Raw genomic sequence first — 20,488 nt, forward strand, 5'->3', positions numbered from 1 at the left:
GGCGCATCGTGCCAGAGCCGCCCCCCGAAATCTGCCGCCGCTTTCAGGCAAGGCGCCCCAGACTCGGCGGGACCAGCCCCGGGGAAATGGAGTGGGCCCGTCCCAACGGCCCCATAGGGGCCCCGAGACGACGACCGCACGCTGCCTGAGCCGCCGTCCTCGCCCGGGGACCCATGGGCGCGTCCCCGCGGGCGCGCCGCGGACTTGAGGGCGGCGAGCGGCGGGGCCGCGGCGACGAGGAGGGCCGTGCTCGTGCCCGGCCGCGCGCAGGCCGCTCGCGCGCGCTCCCACCACAGCGCCGGCCGCGCCCGCCCCGCCTCTCGGCGCCGGCCCCGGAGCCCGGTCCGCGAGCAGCGGCGGCGGCGGCCGGAGGGACGATGAGCGGCGCGGCGCGGGCGGGCCCGGCCCGGCTCGCCGCGCTCGCCCTGTTGACCTGCAGCCTGTGGCCGGCGCGGGCGGACAACGCGAGCCAGGAGTACTACACTGCGCTCATCAACGTGACGGTGCAGGAGCCCGGCCGCGGCGCCCCGCTCACGTTCCGCATCGACCGCGGGCGCTACGGGCTCGACTCGCCCAAGGCCGAGGTCCGCGGCCAGGTGCTGGCGCCGCTGCCCATCCACGGCGGTGAGTGCCGGGCGGCGGAGAGCGGAGGCCGGGCGCGGGGGGCGCGGGGGCGGGCGACGGCCCCCACCCCGGGCGAGGGAGCTGGGGCGCGGGGGCGGCGGACACGGCGCCCCCACCCCGGCCGGGCTCGCAGCTCCGCTCCGCCGGCGGCACCGGGGCCGCGGCTTGGGTTGTGGTGCAGCCCGGCCTGCTCGGCGGCTGGCGGTGGGGCTCCTGCGGCGGCTGGGGGCTCGCCTCCTCTCCTCGGAGGACTCGGAAAACCGTCCTTTTCGTGGAGGGGGCCTGTTTACGGGAGGACATCGGCCTGCGAGTTTGCGGGGACAGTTGAGACAAAGGCGGCGGGGGAGGAGCGCACCACTGATTCCTGGCGGAGGAGGTGTTCCCCTGCCGGTTCCGAACCCGCAGGTTTGCGCCCGAAATCACAGACATAGCGCGGCGCTGGCCCTCGGAGGACCAGGGCCCTTTCTCACGTGGAAACGTGCCGTTTTTCTCAAGTGGCAAGCGGGGGGGTGGGGGGTGGAGAAGGAAAACCGGCATCTTCCCTGTTGCTTCTGGCTCCTGCTCTGCCCCAGGAGTTTGACTGTAATTCGACGCCTGGCAACCTCACATTAGGGAAAATCTGATACCGATTAGGACTGGTAGCCAGGTCTTCAGGGCACGGGAGCTGACCGCAGGGCAAATAGATAAAATTTTCAAGAATCGTTTTTGAAGCCATTTGGCTTACCCTCGTGTCTTCCTAAAAGCACAGCAGCCTCTGATTATTTGGTACGAAACATATATTTTTATACATCACTGGCTATGTTTTAAAGGGAAATTTCTTCCTTCTGATATTTTCTGTGGGTGGTTTTTTTTTTCCCCTCCCCACTGCCAACTTTTTGGAAAATGTCTGCTATCTTCTCCCCCACACTCATCCTGAGAATGCTTAGAGTGGATTTTTTTTTTTAAAGCTGCTATTCATGTTAAGATGACCTAAACAAGGCAGCCTAAATGAGGCAATGGTGTTTGTTCGTATACTTTAAATATTAAAACATCATGCCTCTTACGAGATCTGTGTTTGTTTGCCGAGGTGTTCGTATACTGGCCGAGGACAGAGTATCTTGTGGGGCTTTGGCAGTAGCTTGCCCGCCTCCCTCTCATGTGGACCTGCCCTTTAAAACTTCCCTTGTACACCCAACAGTCAGGTGCTTCAAGTGCATTCTCATCTTCCCTTCCTTAAAAATGGCAGTTAGGGGGGCACCTGGGTGGCTCAGTGGGTTAAGCGACTGCCTTCGGCTCAGGTCATGATCCTGGAGTCCTGGGATCAAGTCCCATATCGGACTCCCTTCTCAGCGGGGAGTCTGCTTCTCCTGCTGATCTCTCTCCTCTCCTGCTTGCTCTCTCTCTCTTTCTCTCTCAAATAAATAAAATTAAAAAACAAAAATGGCAGTTAGGGTCCCCATGTGCCCGCAGAAACAACTTGGGTCTTTGGTTCATTTAGTAAATATTTGTGTCCCTGATCTGTGCCAGTCACTGTAGTTGGATCACACGGTGTTGCCAAACTGTGGCACTAACAATGGCAGCCTATTTTCTGGTGCTGAGAACCGTGAGGGTCACGTGGAAGGGGAGGAAGAGGAAGAGAGAGAGAAAAAAAAAGAGAGGCAAGCTGTTCTGGAGCAAGAGCAGGCCCTGGGCCGTGTTTTGAAATCTGTGGTTTTCCTTTGGGGCTTGGTTCCGTCTGGCACCCTAAATCCACTATCCTCACATTTAGACTCTTGCCTCCAGAGGGTTCCACGTTTCAGAACTACTTGTTGCTTGCTTGTCACCCCAAACAAAAGGCCCCTCTTTGAGAAAGCTTGTTTTAGGTGTTGTAGTACAAGGGTGTTGGGAGCGCACATGCAATGGATGTGTGGGTGAAGGTTTAGCCCCATTCCCTTGTCCCTGCGGAGGTAGCATCGCTGTGGGATTCAAGGTTCTGAGCCCGGCTGTACATATACATACTTTGTGACACTAGGAAAATAAATCGGCTGCATGGCTTCAGTTTCATCAGCAAAATGGAATGATGACATACTTGTCTCAGTAAGGTTGTTGAGAGGTGTAAATGGTTCCTGTGTTTTTTTTAAAAGTAGGCTCCACGCCCAGCATGGAGCTGGACACTGGGCTTGAACTTATGACCCTTAGATCAAGTCTTGAGTTAAGATCAAGAGTTGGATGATTTTAACTGACTGAGCCACCCAGGTGTCCCATGGTTCCTCCATTATTAAAAAGAGCAGACTTGTTAACCTAATGGAAGTCTTAAATTGGTGAGGTTTTAGACACCCCATTATAGTGAACACAGTGGGGGCAGTGTGTAAAGGCGGAGTCTGGAGTCAGTTTCCTTAGGTGTCTACGTCTTCCCTTCCCCTTCTCCATCCTCTCAGAGCTCATCTTTTTGTACGTGAGGTTGCTCTACGTTCTCATGGTGTGCATGGTGAGATCCTGCAGGTGGTTTGGATTTGACTTCCTACTAAGGATCTGCACACATGGCGCTTTCAGTCCAGCAAATACTAATTGAAATCCTTTGTACCACTGGGGAGACAGAGGGGCAACAGCAGTGAACAAAACAGATAAAAATCTCTCTTCTTCCTGAAGCACTAGTAAGGGCCTTTTATAAATCAGTTTACCTGTAAATCACGAAGTCCAAGACATTTTCCTACTTTTGCAACAGGGACTTAGGAATCTATCTTAAAAACAACAATGGTGGTATAAACCTGTTAAAATTACCCATGTTTAAGAAATAGCTTACATCAATTATATCTCAGGAAAAAGAAAGTGGTTATTCTTGATTTAGTCGGTTTCAAAATTCTGTATTTTAAGAAAAAATATTGCAATTCTCGTGATCTTTATGCTCTTACCATTTTGAATTCTTAGCATGTTCGTTGAGGACTTACTGTGTATTGACAGTAAAGTGATATTCAAATCACACAAACGAAAAAGTTATGAGATAGAATTCCTGGCAAAAGCAGCTGTGGGCAGTAGATGTGAATCAATCTCCCTTCCCTTCCTTCCTTCCCTTCTCTTCCTTTCCCTTTCCTTCCTTCCGTTTCCTTCTCTTTTCTTCCTCTCCTTCGGCTCTGTACCAAACATGGGGCTTGAATTCACTGCCCTGAGATAGGAGTCACATGCTCTGCCCCCTAAGCCAGCCAGGAGCCCCTAGATGAGAAATTAATGAAAATGCATTTTGAGGATAAGTGTTTGGTAGTAAGGAACATAAAGACAAAATACACATTTTCCTAGAGCTTAACATGGTGACTCATTTTAAATCTATGACTTGATTGGTGAAATACTAGAAACCTGTCTTACTTCATATTGCTACTACCAATTAGGCATGTATGAATTCCTGATCAAAATTTATTTGCCCTATGTCCTTAAAGGATAAGTAGGCAGCCTTTTCTTTCTTGGTGCTTTGGTATTTTCAAAGTACATTTTGGGAAGGTTACAGTTTATAAAAACAGTAAGTGTTCCACTTTGAAAATCCATTCTTTGTCATTACATAGAATGCATTTATAAATGGAGATTTCATTTGTCTGGTGCTAACGAATTTCACATTGTAACTGAGAAGGAATTCATTTTTAGAAATGGGCTTTTGAAGCGACCCGTCTTGTATTTGCAGATTCCATTTACTTTCTTATTACTAATTTACTCAAAGGGTGAGCTTAGAGCTGGAAGCAAGTGTAAAACCTCTCGCTCGTGCCTGCGGTGGGGCAGACCTTGTAACTGTGCTCTGTGTGTGCGCACACTAACTTTTTGTCTGAGCCTGGAGTGGGGGGTTGGGAAGGAGAAGGCCCTGTGTTGATGATGTCATTGTGTCTGCAGATGTGCTGGTGGGAAGAATCTGGTATCAGCCACTTTTTGCTTTGCGTAGAAAATTTGAGGATTGGCTGTTACAGCCTGAGAGAACAGTCTTAACAAATATTCAGCTTGTTGGGGGGAAGGGGGTCTTGCTGACTGTACAGATACAATAACATTTTTTTAAAAATACTTAGGTTTAAGAAAGTGATTCTGTGGGATGAATCCATTAAATCTGAACATGGCTTTTAAAATTCTGATGAAGGAGATTGATGTGGAAATAAGGCCTTGGACAAAAGTGGTCATGTAATGTTGGAATTCATTCATAATAGCAAAGGCAGGGGCTGCTGGAGATAGTCAGAGGTTTCAAAATATTCAGAGGAAAAATAGGTATGATCCTGGGAGTAGGGACTCCGAAAGGAAAGAGAATTCAAAAGGAGCTGGAAGTTCTAAAAACCAGACTTTAATGTAAATAACCAAGCAAGCAGATAAAGGAGCTATATACAATAAATTATATTTAAATTGAATTTTATAATTTTTTAAAGATGTATTTGAGAGAGAGCATGGGTAGGGGGAGGCAGACTCTCTACGAGCAGGGTGCCTGATGTGGAGCTCGATCCCAGGACCCCGGGATCATGACATGAGCTGAAGGCTGATGCTTAACTGACTGATCCACTCAGGTGCGCCTATATTGAATTTTACAATCTAGAAAATGTTTTTACATACTGTATTTTCCCTTCACTTTTGGATGATCCGTTGTCATATAGTATTTGAATTTTTTTTAAGATTTTATTTATTTATTTGACAGAGATCACAAGTAGGCAGAGAGCCAGGCAGAGAGAGAGGAGGAAGCAGGCTCCCTGCTGAACAGAGAGCCCGATGTAGGGCTTGATCCCAGGATGATGTGGGTCTTGATCCCAGGACTCTGGGATCGTGCCCTGAGCCCAAGGCAGAGGCTTTAACCCACTGAACCACCCAGGTGCCCCAGTATTTGAATATTTAAAAAAAAAAATTTGTCCTTCCCACCAAATATCCATCCTGCTAACATTCCATTTCTCTGTTTCTCTTAATGGCAAAGCTTCTCATCAGTGTTGTTCATATTTGCTGTCTTGCAGTTTTTCCTCCTGCTGTTCACATTGTGAAGATCTTTGATGCTGTGACAGTGATTCTGATAAAGACGTGGCATATTTAAATGATATATTATTGGCCTTCAGAATCCTGAGGGTCTCACTGTGTGGAATAGTTTGAAACTAAGAAAAAACTTAATGGGCATGAATAAATAGTCCTGAATTCTAGTAAAAACAAAAATAATAATCATAATCAGCCGCATTGAAGGGTGTTGAAGGGAGATAAGGCTTAGTTGCCTTTCGCGGGAGGGGCCATCTCTGGTCTCCGTGTATCTGAGCATCTGGATCCTGGCCAGCACTGGTCCCGCTTCATAGAGGCCAGGCCCTCCTCTCGTTTATGTTTAGTTCTACATATGAGTTTTAAAAGATGGACGGAACACAGAGCATTGTTTTGAACGTTATGAAAGAAAAATCCTTCCTTTGAAGGAAGGTCAGATGAAATGAATTTATCGAAGTGTGACTACAGCTCTTTTTGAAGAACCTGCCAGCATACACCTATGAAGGAGCGTGGTTCTTCTCAAACCAGTCACACGGCCTCGTGTGTGTCCACATATCCACACACGTCCTGTTTAGCAATAAAAACAGATATTGAAACACTTCTAGAATTTGTCTTGAAAGGTTATCTTTTCAGTTGAACAATTTAAAAAAAGATGTGCAGGGTAACAAATCTGTCTTTCATAGATAGATTTGAATTTTGACAATTGAAAGTTATTTTGAGGCAGTTCTTTTTTAATGTGCTCGTCTTGTGAACTCTCTCTTTAGATAATTCTCCAGAGAGAAAGTCCAGTGTGATTGAGGCCACATCCGTGGCATCTGGGGGATGAATGGGTGGGTAATCCTCAGAGCTGATTCTTTTGAGTATTTAACAGTCTTGACTTGTTTACAAAATGAAACTGCTTTTCAAGACCATCAACATTTGTATGTTTTATCATCTTTAGAATATCTTACACAGGAGACATTATTTTCTATAAATTGTGAAGCTTTTTTTTTTACTGTTGGAAGCAGTTCTTTGTTGTTGTTTTAATTTTATTTTTTCAGTGTTCCAAGATTCATTGTTTATGCATCACACCCAGTGCTCCATGCAATACGTGCCCTCCTTAATACCCACCACCAGGCCCTCCCAATCCCTCACCCACTTCTTCTCCAAAACCCTCAGTTTGTTTCTCAGAGTCCACAGTCTCTCAGGGTTCGTCTCCCTCTCCAAAGTCCCCCAACACCCTTCTCCTCTTCGTCTCCCAATGTCCTCTGTGTTATTCCTTATGCTTCACAAATAAGCGAAATCATATAATTGACTCTCTCTGCTTGACTAATTTCACTCAGCGTAATCTCTTCCAGTACCGTCCATGTTGCTACAAAAGTTGGGTATTCATCCTTTCCAGTGGCTGCATAATATTCCATTGTATATATAGACCACATCTTCCTTATCCATTCGTCTGTTGAAGGGCATCTTGGCTCTTTCCACAGTTTGGCGGCTGTGGCCATTCCTGCTATGAACATTGGGGTACAGAGAGCCCTTCTTTTCACTACAGCTGTATCTTCGGGGTAAATACCCAGGAGTGCAATTGCAGGGTCATAGGGAAGCTCTATTTTTAATTTCTTAAGGAATCTCCACACTGTTTTCCAAAGTGGCTGCGCCAACTTGCATTCCCACCAACAGTGTAAGAGCGTTCCCCTTCCTCCACATCCTCTCCAGCACTTGTTGTTCACTGTCTTGTTAATTTTGACCATTCTAATTGGTGTAAGGCGGTATCCATTGTTGGAAGCAGTTTTGAATAAAACAAAGGGAACTCGTTGAAAGCAAAATGGCATAAATACAAAAGTACTCAAGTACCTGCTGTGGGGTGCCTGGGTGGCTCAGTGGGTTAGGCATCTGCCTTTGGCTCAGGTCATGATCCCAGGGTCCTGAGATCGAGTCCCACATCAGGCTCCTTGCTCAGTGGGGAGCCCGCTTCCTCCTTTCTTCCCTGCTTGTGTGCACTATGTTGTTATCTCTGTCACCATCTCTCTCAAATAAATAAAAATCTTGAAAAAAAAAAAGCGCACCTACTCTGTGCTTGTGTCCCATGCATCCTACAGTATGTGCAGAAGGCATGGTGTGCACTTCCTGCCTAGAGGAGCTCAGCATTCATGTTGAGACCAGCTTTGTCTGGGCGACACCACCAGCACCTGCCATTGTGGAAGGTGGAGCAGGCTGTCTTCCCCCATGGACATTTTTCAGAAGCAGGGGTCTGCAGACGACTGCCACCTATTCCTGTGAACAGATTATGGAAGATGGCTGTGGTCCTTTGGTCACATGTCTGGGGTGGCTTTTGAACTGGGTGGTTGTGACAGGAGTGTCTGTGGCCTGGAAGCCTAAAGAGCTTAGTCCCCAGCCCTTTAAGAAAATGTTTGGACAATTTGTTTTCTAAAAGTTCGTTTGTACCTTAGTTTTTCCTGTGAAAAACTATGTTATGGATTTATGGATGAGGGCTTGATTCCTAAATTGCCCCAGACTATGACTCCTGGCAGTTAGGGACAATGGCGTCTTTGTTTCAGCCCAGCACCTAGGACTGTGCCTGGCACTAGCAAGCCACTGGATTATAGGATTGCATTTTGTCCTGTGCTGTTTAGTCTGGTAGTGAAACTGATGGCAGGCTCTGTAGGAATGTGGGGCTGGGGGGTGATGGACAGGGTATACCATAGGGCCTCTGTTAGTGTGCTATAGTGTAAATGGCATGAAGACCAGAGAAACAGAAAATGGTTTGGACGTGTAGTCTGGAAAGGTTTCGTTGAAAATGTGGAATTTGAAGTCAGCCTTGATCAGTTCTCTTTCCGGCTGGTAAAAGGGACTGGGTTTACTTCCTTACCTAAAATGACTAGAAAGTCGGACAAAGTTATGAAACAGCAGTTTGAGAAATAGGTCAACAAAGAGTACAAGACAGTGATCCCTGAGAGAAAGGAAATCAACAATGGAGCTGTTTGCTGCTCCAGCCTTCAGCGAGGAGAGTTTCCATGTTGCAGTGCAAGCAAGGGGAATCCAGAAGGAACCTGGAGGGCTCCTTGAGTTGCTGAGACAGAGTTCAGAGCTCAGGGAGGCCACGGGGTTGGAATGGGCTTGGGTGTGCAAGGAGGGAAAGCACGAGAGAGGAGGGAGCGGCACAGAGTGAGCTCTGGAGAGCCACAGTGGGTCCTCTCAGGTCTTTGGTTGAGTACTGATCTGTATATTTTATGAAGAGGCGTCAGAAATTAGCAGACAGAAGAACTCTCGGAGTTCTCACGAGGCTGGGAATAGTTCATATTCTCGTCAGTCAGTGTAGGGAGACCCTCTAATGCTCAGGGCATGGAGCAAGGCCACGTTAGCCCTAAATAAAAGCCTAACACAGCTTAGAAGCCCACTTTCAAAGGGTCAGACTGATTCCCAGTAACTGGTCCAGAACAAAGCCTGACAGTAGTTAAAGGGATGCAACGCCATCTGGGTCCCAAAAACATAAAAATATCCAAGACCAATATCCAGTCAGAAATGACCAGACGTGCTAAGAAACAGACAAAACAATCCATAGCAACAGGCCCAGAAATGGAACAAATGGTAGAGTTGCAGAAGAGAATGTTAGAGCTGCTAGTACAGATCTACATTTGTTCGAGGGAAAAGAAAGTAAGAACATGATGAGGAGAGAAATGGATGCAGACCAGACCCAAGTCAGACCTCTAGTCACGAACCCAAACTTGACCAAGTGGAAGGTTTCCACTGATAGAAAGGAGAGCAGTGAGTGCGCTGCTGCTGAGCGAGGGTTGTGCTCTGGTGCTATCCGTGTACCCCGGGCAGAGACGTGCAGTTAACACACGGCGTGTCCCACACTGGACTGAGCTGTGCCAGAACTGTATGCAGACTGGCCTTTAATAACAGCCCTAGGTGGTTACAGTTTTGTGGAATTAGGATTCTTCAGTCTCTCTCTTGGTGTCTTTTATCTTCCGCGCACTCTCTGCGATGGGAAATGATGCATCTCGTTGGTTGGTTTCTGCGGGCAGGGGTGCAGTTCGTGTGTCCACTCTTGTCTGATTGGTGCTTAGTGTGGGACCTGGCACGTAGTAGGCTGTTGGCATTGGGTCGTGAGCACTGGAAGGGTTGAAGCTGGTGAGGGAGCCCACGAACCGTGTGGCCGTAGGGGTTCAGCAGAGCTGGGATGTGATTTGGGTCTGTCTGGCCGCTACGTCTACACTCCAACCACTTTTTTGTACTGCTTCCCAAATGGATTTAATAAATTATGATCTATCCACTCAGCGGAATGTTACACAGCCATTAAAGGGGATCGTGAAAGTTGCATATATCCTACAAAAATAAATGTACAGTGATTGAGCTGTGACTGTGTTAAATTTGTTTACAGTGGACAAGGACTCAAAGTAATGTGCAAAAATAAAACCGGTTGTGTTATATTGATTGGATGATTGGATTGTGGGTGACATTTCTCATTTTCTTTTCTCTCTTTTTTTGAAATTGTTAATTTTCAGTACAAAAGCTTCATAAGGGGAAAGTCCTAGTTCCCGAGGGGACAAGTCCGTGTCAACAGGTTGGTTTTCTGTTTGTTTATTCCCTAGCTTCAAGGAGAATGGAATGAATTCCAAGCCACATTCAGAAACAGTAGGAAACCAGGAGATACCAGATGTCTATTGAAAAGGGCATGTTTTTCCCTAGTAAGAAAAAAGGAACTCCAACACCAAGAGTACTTGGTCCAAATGGGAAACAAGTAAAATGTGGCATGATTTCGAGTGATTAGCAGATCCTGGAAGGAGAAGTGGAATCTTAGCACAGGGCCCAGCTGTTCTGTAATACTTCTGTAATGACAATATTAATACTTCAGTGGTTTTGTTGGTTTTCACTGTTTAATCAGTCTGCAGTTAAAGCATAGAAGGGTCTGTGACTTGTAGAACAGAAAGTAAACATTACCAACCTTAAGAATATACCACTATAGGTGCCCCTGGGTGGCTCAGTCGTTAAGTGCCTGCCTTCAGCTTAGGTCGTGATCCCGGGGTTCTGGGATAGAGCCCCACATCAGGCTCCCTGCTCAGTGGGGAGCCTGCTTCTCCTCCTCCCTATGCCTGCTGCTCTGCCTACTTGTGTACTCTATCTTTCTGTCAAATAAATAGAATCTTAAAAAAAAAAATACCACTATAAACAGATGATGAAGGTAGAGAAACGGAAGAGAAAAGACGAGTCAGGAACGGGTGAGGGCCAGTGTCTTCGTCTCTCCACACAAGGTGAGCCTTCTGGAAGGCATCTGTAGCTGCAGCCGCTGGGAGGGCTTAACCCCAGAGAAGAATCAGGAACTAACAGAATCAGGAGAGAGGAAAGATGTGACACCTCAGTGAGCAGAATCTTGATTTGTGACCTCATAAATCTACAGTGTCTAATGGTGAAATAATGGCCATAAGCCTTTTTGGAACTGTGGATGGTATCCACCAGAAGAACTGCAGACGGAAGTTAAAAGTGGATGCCTTTGGGGACTTGGGGAGCTGGAGTGAATGGGGCAGGGGCCCTTCCCTGTATGCCACTGGGAGAATTTGCCTTGGCTGTGTGTGAACACTGAGATCCTGCTCTTTCCCCTTTCCACACTTGAAGTGAATTCTGCTCCCATTCCTTTTCCTCTTGCTGAAGCTCCCTGCTTTCCCAGCATCCTCAGCCTTCTGCAGCCCCAGGGCCCTGGTGGAGAATGTAGAGTTCTGCAGAAACTAAGCACTGTCTCCAGAGCATTCCTGCCTAGTTGGCACCAACAGACTCTGAAATCAGGAAACGCTTCCATCGACTTACCTGATTTTATTTCATAAGCAGCACTGCGTCTGTAAACCCTAGAGGGAACTATATTGGAGTAGCTACTACGTTGGTTTCCCTTTTCCCTGGCAGCTCCCTTCCTCCTCAGTCAGTGGTGAGAAGGCCTCAGCCTTGACCAAGCATAGGATGACCCTGTCCCTTGGCCCCCTCTGGAGCTATCTCAGCCCCCTCCGGGCTTCTCACTTCTCTCCTTACTTGATGTTGATTCTGTGATTCTTCATGATAATCGCACCTTTTTCCTGTATTCTGTGTCACACTCACTTGGCAAAATCACCATCCTGGGTGAGCCACGTATCATTCGTCTTTGCGCTTCCTGTCACCACGCAGCTGGACGTTGCTGGGGAAAATCTGAACAGCCCAGCTGACCAAGGTTGAGAACATCAAATTTAAGCAAAAACAAATGGGCACACAATGTTCAGTAATCCAAAACCATTTTCTTTTTTACGTTTTTTTTACTTATTCAATCTCTACACCCAGTGTGGGTTCAAACTCACGACCCCAAGATCAAGAGTCACACATTCTTCCGAGCCAGCCAGGCGCCCCCCAAAATATTTTCTTCTAAAGAAGTGAGACAGCTCTCTGAGGCAGCAAGTTTCTCTCTCTCCAACGCCTGCTGTCATCTCTTCCCCTTTACCTTCAGCCTGGTCATCTCTTCTGAGCCCTTGAGTCACACATTCAACTCCACCTGCTTGGTATCTTTGACTTAAATGTCTCGAGGACCTCTCCGGATTGAAGAGCCTCAGATGGAGTTTTTGACACTTTTCTTTTGCCTTCCTGTCTGCTCCCCCTGCTTCCCAGTCTCCCCCATCTCTGTAAATGACATCACTGTCTGCTCTTAATATTTAAGCGAATCTAGGAGTCATCCTTGCTGCCTTCCCTCATGTGCCACGTCCGATCTTTCCTTCACAGGTCACTGGCAGGACTGCAGAATATGCATCTCTCTCTGTAGCTTGCCATTCTCCCTCCTGCTGCCTCGGTGTAGGCAGCTCTCCCCCCTTGCCCTTACCTGGTCTCTCTGCCTCTTCTCTGAACTCCCATCAATGTTTTCTCCCTACAGCAGCCAGAATCCTCCTGAAGCCTCCACATGAAATCGTAACACTCCCTGCTTAACCCCCTTCAGCGTCTTCTCATCGTCCTTAGAATGGCAGGGTGGACCCCTTGCTGCGGGGAACTCCCTTCGCTCCCACCACTCCGCTCGCCGCTGCTCCCCATGCCAAAGCCGCTCTGGTCGTCTTTACTTCTTGGCGCTCCAGAGTTGTCTTCACAATGTGTTACCTCCTGGCTGCTGTCCCACCCACCTCCACTTCCTCCTCCCCCATAAGGTGGCTGCCTCCACCATGCGGTGGAGCTTTCCAGTTCTTTGGTTCTGTGTAATGGCCAATTAAAGGGGCAGACAGACACGGGAGAAGAATTAGCGAATGTCAGAGCTCAGTGGCTGTCAGTGATTCTCCAGTCTAGCCACCCCTCCGAAGCCTCAGCATTCCTGTCCGGTGATTGTACAGCTCCCGCACGCAATTCAGCTCTGGAAAACAGTGTGAGGAAGTTTTTCACCTGGGGGAAAAAAATTGGTTCAAATATTTGTAGGCAGTAGTTGATTCCCTTGTTTGACTCAAGCCCTCTAACCTTTGGGCTATCTATCTCTGTTTCTTTGGGCCATTCTTAAGTGTATGGTGCCGTAAATGTCAGAATGCGCTTGTCTATGGGCACTCCACTCCAGTAGGCTGAATAGTGTCCCGTCAAAGTTCATATCCACCTGGAATCTTAGAGTGTGACCTTATTTGGAAATAGGATCTTGACAAATGTAAGTAGTTAAGGATGGAGATAAGATCACAGTAGCTTAGGGTGGGCCCTAAATCCAATGTGGGTGTCCTTTTAAGGAAAGGAGAGGATTCAGAGAGGCACAGAGGGAAAAAGTGAGGGAAGCAGAGGTCACAGTTACTCTGCCACGCCCAGCACACACCAAGGGTTGCTATTGAGCCCCAGAAGCTGGGAGAGAGACGTGCGACTGTTTCTTCCTTGAGCCTCCAGACGAAGCCAACCCTGCTGACTCTTTGATTTCAACTTCTGGCCTCCAGAACTGCCACACAATCCATTTCTTGTTTGAATCCACCAAGTATGTGGTCATTTGTTATGGCAGCCCCAGGGAATGAATACAGAAAAAACCCGACTGGACATAGTCATGCATTTGGTTTCACCAAAGCAGAAGAAAGCAGAGCTGCTTTTTCCCATGGTGCTGGACACCTGCCTAGAATTCTATGTTATTTTGGTAGCGTTAATCACTGACTCATACTGAGCTTACCGTTGATTAAACCTTCTAAGTCTTTGTCAGTGGCTGCCCTGAGCTATGTGATTTTATCTTCACCGGACGCAGCCTGTTCTCTCAGCCTTTCCAGATACTCTCTGAGTCCTGAATTGTCACCCACGGTCTTTCCTCTTCCCGGTGGCCTTGTGTCTGTAGTGAATGTGATGAGCCTACTTTCAGGATCTAAGTCAGGTCTTAACCTTCTGGGCTTATGGAGCCCCTTTAAGACTGTAATGAAAGCCATGGAGCTTTTGGCCAAAAAATTTTGTATTGATGTTAGATAATACAGAAAATTTTCAGAAAGGTTTAGAAGTTTCAGATACCTCTTCAAGCCCCAAGGGGTCCAGAAACCCGAAGTTAAGGGTCCCTGCTCTACGTAATATAGTTTTGAAGCATGGGAATGACCAGACCCTCGTAGTGTGTTGGTCAAAACCTTCCAAGGTGGTTGACCTTGTTCCATTTATCAGCACTTCTGGGTCACGGGCACGTCACAGAGTTTTCATTGACTTTGCATTGGGTGCCTGTTTCTCAGTTTTAGGATATCATAAAAGACATGATCAGGGACGCCTGGGTGGCTCAGTTGGTTAAGTGGCTGCCTTCGGCTCAGGTCATGATCCCAGTGTCCTGGGATCGAGTCCCACATCGGGCTCCTTGCTCGGCAGGGAGCCTGCTTCTCCCTCTGCCTCTGCCTGCCACTCTGTCTGCCTGTGCTCACACTCTCTCTCTCTCTCTAACAAATAAATAAAATCTTAAAAAAAAAAAAAAAGACATGATCAGGTGTTTTGAGGGAAAGAACAAAGGTATTTATTTATTTATTTATTTTAAGATTTTATTTATTTATTTGACAGACAGATCACAAGTAGGCAGAGAGGCAGGCAGAGAGAGAGGAAGGGAAGCAGGCTGCCCAGTGAGCAGACAGCCCGATGCGGGGCTCATTCCCAGGACCCTGAGATCATGACCTGAGCCGAAGGCAGAAGCTTAACCCACTGAGCCACCCAAGTGCCTCAAGGTATTTATTGACTCTGTTCTGGATTTGCTAGGTCAGGAGCTGGGGCAAGGAAGGAGTGGAAGTGGATCTTTCATGGCTCAGCCACAGTAGCCTAGTTTCCTGTTGCCACTGCAAACCAACTGGCTTAAAACAATACAGATTTATTGTTGCAGTTCAAGAAGTGAGAAGCCCAGAATCAGGTCTCACTAGGCTGAAATCAAGGCACTGGCAGTCCTGCATTCTTCCCAGAGGCGCTGAGGGAGAATCAGTTCTTTTCCCTTTCCTAGCTTCTAGAGGCTGCCTGCATTCCTTGGCTTGTGGCCCTTCCTCTGTCTTCAGAAGCTATAGGGAGGCATCTGCAGGCTCTCTCCTCCATCTGACCTCTTGCCTCTTTCCTGCACATTTCAGAGACCCTGGGATTACTCTATGGCCACTCACGCAGTCCAAGGTGATCGATTTATTTATTTATTTATTTTAAAAGATTTTATTTACTTATTTGATGGGGGTTTGGGGGGAGGACACAAGCAGGGGTAGTGGGAGAGGGAGAGGGAGAAGCAGGCTTCCCACCTAGGAGGGAGCCCAATACGGGGCTTGATCCCAAAACCCTGGGATCATGACCTGAGCTGAAGGCAGATGCCTAAGGACTGAGCCACCCAGGTGCCCCTAATCTCTCTATTTTAAAGTCTCCTGAAGAGCAACTTTTAATTTCCTCGTGCAGCATAACCTAACATATTCACAGGTCCCAGGGATTAGGGTAGAGACATGTGGGGGGAGGGGGACAGCATTATTCTGCCGTCCAGACAGCATGGACTTGTGCTAGCACCTTGTGATGACAGCCTTCTCTTCTCAGGGTCTGCAGTTACTCTTTTAATCATACCTTCTAAAATTTTGCCAAGGAGCCGCAATTCCCGAGCACGTCCGCAATTTGCACCATCCACCTTCATCACTTGTAAACACTGGAGTGCTGTTTACACACTACTTGTTGGCTACTTTCGTAATGTCGCTCTTCTGGGGTTCACCAGACGGTGACTCATCTGGATCAATAATCCTGAACTCGTGGGGCAGTCGCTTCCAGTGCTCCTTCAGCAGAGGCTCATTCAGTGCCCACTGTGTGGCAGGCAGGACAAGATGGTACGGCACGCCTCCGGGCGGGGAGGCAAAGTGAGTCAGCACCTGGGGATGGTCCGGTGGTGAAAACGGACATTGAACAGATGATAACACAGGTAACTTTATCACTGATGCTGGGCGGGAGGACCAGGATGCCGAGAGGACGTAGATGAGAGCGGCAACTCAGTCCAGGGTGGTCAGGGAAGGCTCCTCTGAAGAAGCGTTAATGCTGAGACTAACGCATGAGCAAATACTAAACTAGGAGGGGCGCAAAGAGGAAGACGGTTCCAGGGCCAGGGATCCTCCGTGAAGACCAGAAGGTGCAAAACACCTTTGGTGTGCGGGAGGAAAGGAAAGGAGTAATGGAGAGACTAAGGGAAAGTGGTATTCAGCAGAGGCCTAAGGGTAGGTCAGTATTTTCTAGGCTTGTCAGGAGTTTTGTCCTTGTCTCAAGAAGAATAGAAGATTTCTGAAGGGTTCACTGGTTTGTTTGTTAAATGTTTAGTTATGGTAAAATACAGAGAATACGAAACTTACTATCTTAACCCTTCTTTAGATGCACCCTTCGGTAGTATTACATGTACATACATTGTTGTGCAGGCGATATCTAGAACTCTTTATCTTGCCAAACGGAAACTCCCTATTTCCCCCTCCACCGGCCCCCAGCAACTGCCCTTCCACTTTCTGTCTCGAAATCTGGCTGCTCTAGAACATTGTCCTGTTGGTAGCATCCCACAGAATACTGTGTCATTTTGCGATTGACTTCTTTTCTTTTTTTTTTTTTTAAGATTTTATTTTTGTTTATTTGACAGAGAGAGATCACAAGTAGGCAGAGAGGGAGGGAGGGAAGCAGGCTCCTGCTGAGCAGAGAGCCCGACGCAGGACTCCATCCCAGGACCCTGAGATCATGACCTGAGCCGAAGGCAGAGGCTTTAACCCACTGAGCAAGGCGCCCCGCAACTGACTTATTTTCACTTAGCCTGTTGTCCTCCACGTCTGTCCATGTCGTGGCGTTCATCAGTGTCATAGAAGGGCTTTAACCTGAGGGCTGAGCTGGCTGTACAACCTACACAGAAAAACACGCAGCCTTAAGTGCAGCTTGGGGAGTTACTGTAGCCCGCCCAAGCCTGGCCAGGAACGTGAGCATCCCCAGAAGCCCCCTTTTCATCACGACACCGCCCAGCACCCCCAGACTGAAGACTGCAGATTATGCCTGTTTTCACCTGATGCACGTAGACCTTGGTATGGGTGCCTTTGTGTTCTTGGACCAAGTCTCTTCTGCTCCCATTGCTAGTGTGTGAGGTCAGCTCCTGTTACCGTCTGTGGTTTTGTCGGTGGGCCCGAGCTTGAGTAGGTCACAGCTTAGCCGTGCCTCTGTGGATAGGCATGTGGGCTGCCTGCTACGTGGCTTTCGTGGCTTCGCATGCTGTCATGCACACTGTGTACGCACATGGAGCGTTTTCTGGGCTGTGTGTCGGGAGGGGACTGTTGTCTCCCTCCGTTTTCTTTCAGGCCCACTGTTCCCAAGATAGCTCGTTGTCGTTCCTTTGGAGCTCTGTTCCTCCTCTGAGGGTGCAATTTCAGTCAGCAGTACCACCTTCTCCCCAGGCTGTTAGGCCAGAACCTGAGACACTTTGTGCAGGCCTCCAGCCCCTGTATCTAGTTACTCACGCAGCCTTGTTGGTCCAGATTCCTACGTGTCTCTACAGTGTGTCCGCTTCTCCCCACATCCACTGCAGACTACTCTGATCTCCTCTCTTGGCTCTGTGGCCTCCTGATGGGCTTCCTGTGTCCACTGTTACCCACTCTGACACGTCCCTGCGGTGTGGAGACACAGACTCTCCTGCTTGTGCACACACACGTGTCCCCAGTCCTGTACTTAGAAATGGTACACTGTCCTCTCGGTGTTCTCTGATATAGCATCTAATAAGTTTGTATTTGTAATAGTCTTCATGTTAATTTCTAACTTTTTTGCTTTATTTTCCCAATCCAATTAGTTAGGTTTTGGGTTTGGGGGGGGCTTTTTTGTGTTTGTTTTTTTCCCCTTTCATGGTGACTAAAAAGAGCTTGTACAGCAGTAGAAATGTGAGTTCTGCCAATTTTTTTTTAAACTTTATTTTGCAGGCCTTTTTTTTTTTAAAGACATTTGTCTTATAAATATGGGACAGTTTAATTAAAAGTAGATGGTCTCATCTGTAAATCCAGGTAACTCGGCTGTTTTACAATAAGGGGAAAACACATACATGTGTGAGGGAGTCACTGCTGTTCCCTTTACATTTGTGGGATCCCACTCAGGACGCCTCAGATACAACAGGAGACACACAACAGCGAGTCATGGATTGAGAAAAGCAACCAGTGTTAATCCATAATGAAACATCAGTAAAGCTTCATTTCTTACTACCTATAACAGAATGATTTTCCTTTTATAACTCAAGTCAACTTAGAAAAGTCAGTGGATATAAGATCAATACAAATACAAAAAAGAAGCTAATTGTACTTCTGTATGCCAGGAACAAGCAGTTAGACAATAAATTTTTAAAAATACCATTTAAAATGGCATTGGCATCGAAAACTACAGAACACTGTCATAAGAAATGAAAGATCTGAAGAAGCAGAAAAAAATCCCATATTCAAGGATCCAAAGACTTACCATATTGTTAATATGGCCAGTTGACCTACAGGTTCATCATGATTGTAGGAAAATACCAGCTGGATTTTTGGAGAGATTGGCAGGCTGATTTTAATTCATGTGGACCCTGAATAGTCAAAACAGTCTTGAACAAGAAGAACACAATCAAAGGGCTCACATTTCCCGATTTCAGAACTTACTACAAGACAGTGTGGTACTGGCACAGACCTACCTACAGATCAATGAAATAGAAGTGGCATCCAAAAAAGCTTACATTTATGATCAATTGATTGTTGACCAAGATGCCAAGACAATTCGGTGGGGAAAACAACAGTCTTTTCAACACAGGGTGCTGGGAAGACTGGAGAGCCAGGAGGACTGAGAGCGAGAGAGAGGAGGCCAGAGAAATGTGCACTCTCAAAGTGGTCCCCCCCCCCCCACGGACTTGCTGAGGAGGGTGTCTGCCGAGGGCTGGAAGATTTCCTCTGCACTTGGTGAGGCAGAAGCATGGTGACTGGAAATTTAAAAGGAAGCAACTATATTGTTTTCTAAGTTGGCCAACTCCAGGGCAAAGAAAGCTGGATTATTCCAGATCATCTTAAGGGAATGAGAGATTTCTTGAAGAAACCAGCATGAGTGCACCAGATGCAAACAGCAGTTTTACTGAGATGAGAGTGTGTCACAGAGAAACGTACCCCCAAGGATCTGTGGATTGACTTTCTAACTATCTCTGTGCCCGGTTGCAGTGTCCCTTAGTCTTCCTCTGACGGTCACCCTTCTCAGGTTCTTCTCCTTGATAGAGGAAACAAAAGCAAAAAATGGTTTGGGGAAATGCTGTCACCCACTGTTTTTGATGACCCCACAGTAGACCTATTTCTTTCCTACTTGTCTTGGTCTGAAAAAAACTTTTGAAGAAATCTTTTGGGAAGGGGGTGAGAGAAGCCACTTTGCTTGCTCCTGTCCTTATTTGCAATCTTTAACTCTTCCTGGGCTTTTTAATTTTTGAAATAAAAAAAAAATCTAAGTCTGCACTGTCATCCTGCATTTGCCTTTATGGCTTTCTTGCTATTCTGTTCATTGTCTTTCTCATCAGGATGATTTGTAATTACCCAGCTATCTTTGCCCTGGGTTTTGCAAACTCTGTAATGATGGGTTGCTTTCTTGCAAGTTACTAGTCACTGCATTCTGGGTGTGTGTTGGGTTCTGGGTTGCAGTTTCCCCTGGTTATCCATAGGCGTTAGCTTGTTGGAGAGGAAGCGAATGGTAGAGCAGATCACGAACTTGTTAGACGCCCTGCTTTTAGCTGAGCAACATCTCCCCAGTTCTGTAGATCCTAGCTCAGTGACCTGTTAAGAACTTTCATATTTACTCTGTTTGGCAGGTTGGCTTAGGTATATTGCCCCATCACAGTTTCATTTCTGTGTCTTAGGTTCTTGAGTTCTGTTCTCTTGGATTTCCCTAAAAGAGGTCTGTTATCTTGATACAAAATATCTGCTTCTTTTTTCCCTCTAGTTCCTTAGGTATACTTTTCCCATCATCTATAGACCCACTTCAACAAGTTCTGTTGATTAATTGTTATTTAAAATAAACTAAAGGGTTTTCTTATTACTTATATTTGTTTAGAGATATCTCAGATTATGAAAACTTTAAGTCTCCTGTTCTCCCAAAAAAAAAAAAAAAAAAAAAAATCTCCTGTTCTCAGTGTTCATTTGAGTCCCTCAAGTGGTTTTGGTTTTTTTTTTTCCTCTAACTGTCCTCCACAGGGACTGACTTCATGATTTTTTTTTCATGTTCTCCTACCTCCTTCCTCAGCAGTTAGCTATTCCTAGCCCTTCATTTTTCCTTTTTTTTTTTTCTGTAAGGATGAGTCATTTCTTTTAACTCCCATATTATTTATTCAAAGGTTAACAACAGCATCACACACTGAGCTAGCACCTGTCAAATGTAAGGAATGGTGAACTGTGTGATAGAGATTTGCATAAAGCAAGGACCCTAAGATGAAGAAATTTCTTGCTATATAAATTCTCTCTATATTTTGCATATTAGCTCCTTATCAGATACATGAATTACAGATATTTTCTCCCATTTGATAGGTTTCCTCTTC

The 20,488-nt window shown here is 46.8% G+C and overlaps 1 protein-coding gene across 1 annotated transcript in view; it reads left to right on the plus strand.

The window, feature by feature from the left end:
• The first annotated feature begins 362 nt into the window (after window positions 1–362).
• Window positions 363–20,488, plus strand: part of RNF130 (ring finger protein 130) — a 102,151-nt gene continuing 82,025 nt past the window's right edge. The window contains exon 1 of the mRNA XM_044262448.1: window positions 363–624. Within this exon, the coding sequence (XP_044118383.1) occupies window positions 378–624 (247 nt within the window). The 5' untranslated portion in view covers window positions 363–377. The remainder of the gene's footprint in view (window positions 625–20,488) is intronic.

The sequence above is a fragment of the Neovison vison genome, chromosome 1, assembly GCF_020171115.1.
Source record: "Neovison vison isolate M4711 chromosome 1, ASM_NN_V1, whole genome shotgun sequence".
Classification (NCBI taxonomy): domain Eukaryota; kingdom Metazoa; phylum Chordata; class Mammalia; order Carnivora; family Mustelidae; genus Neogale; species Neogale vison.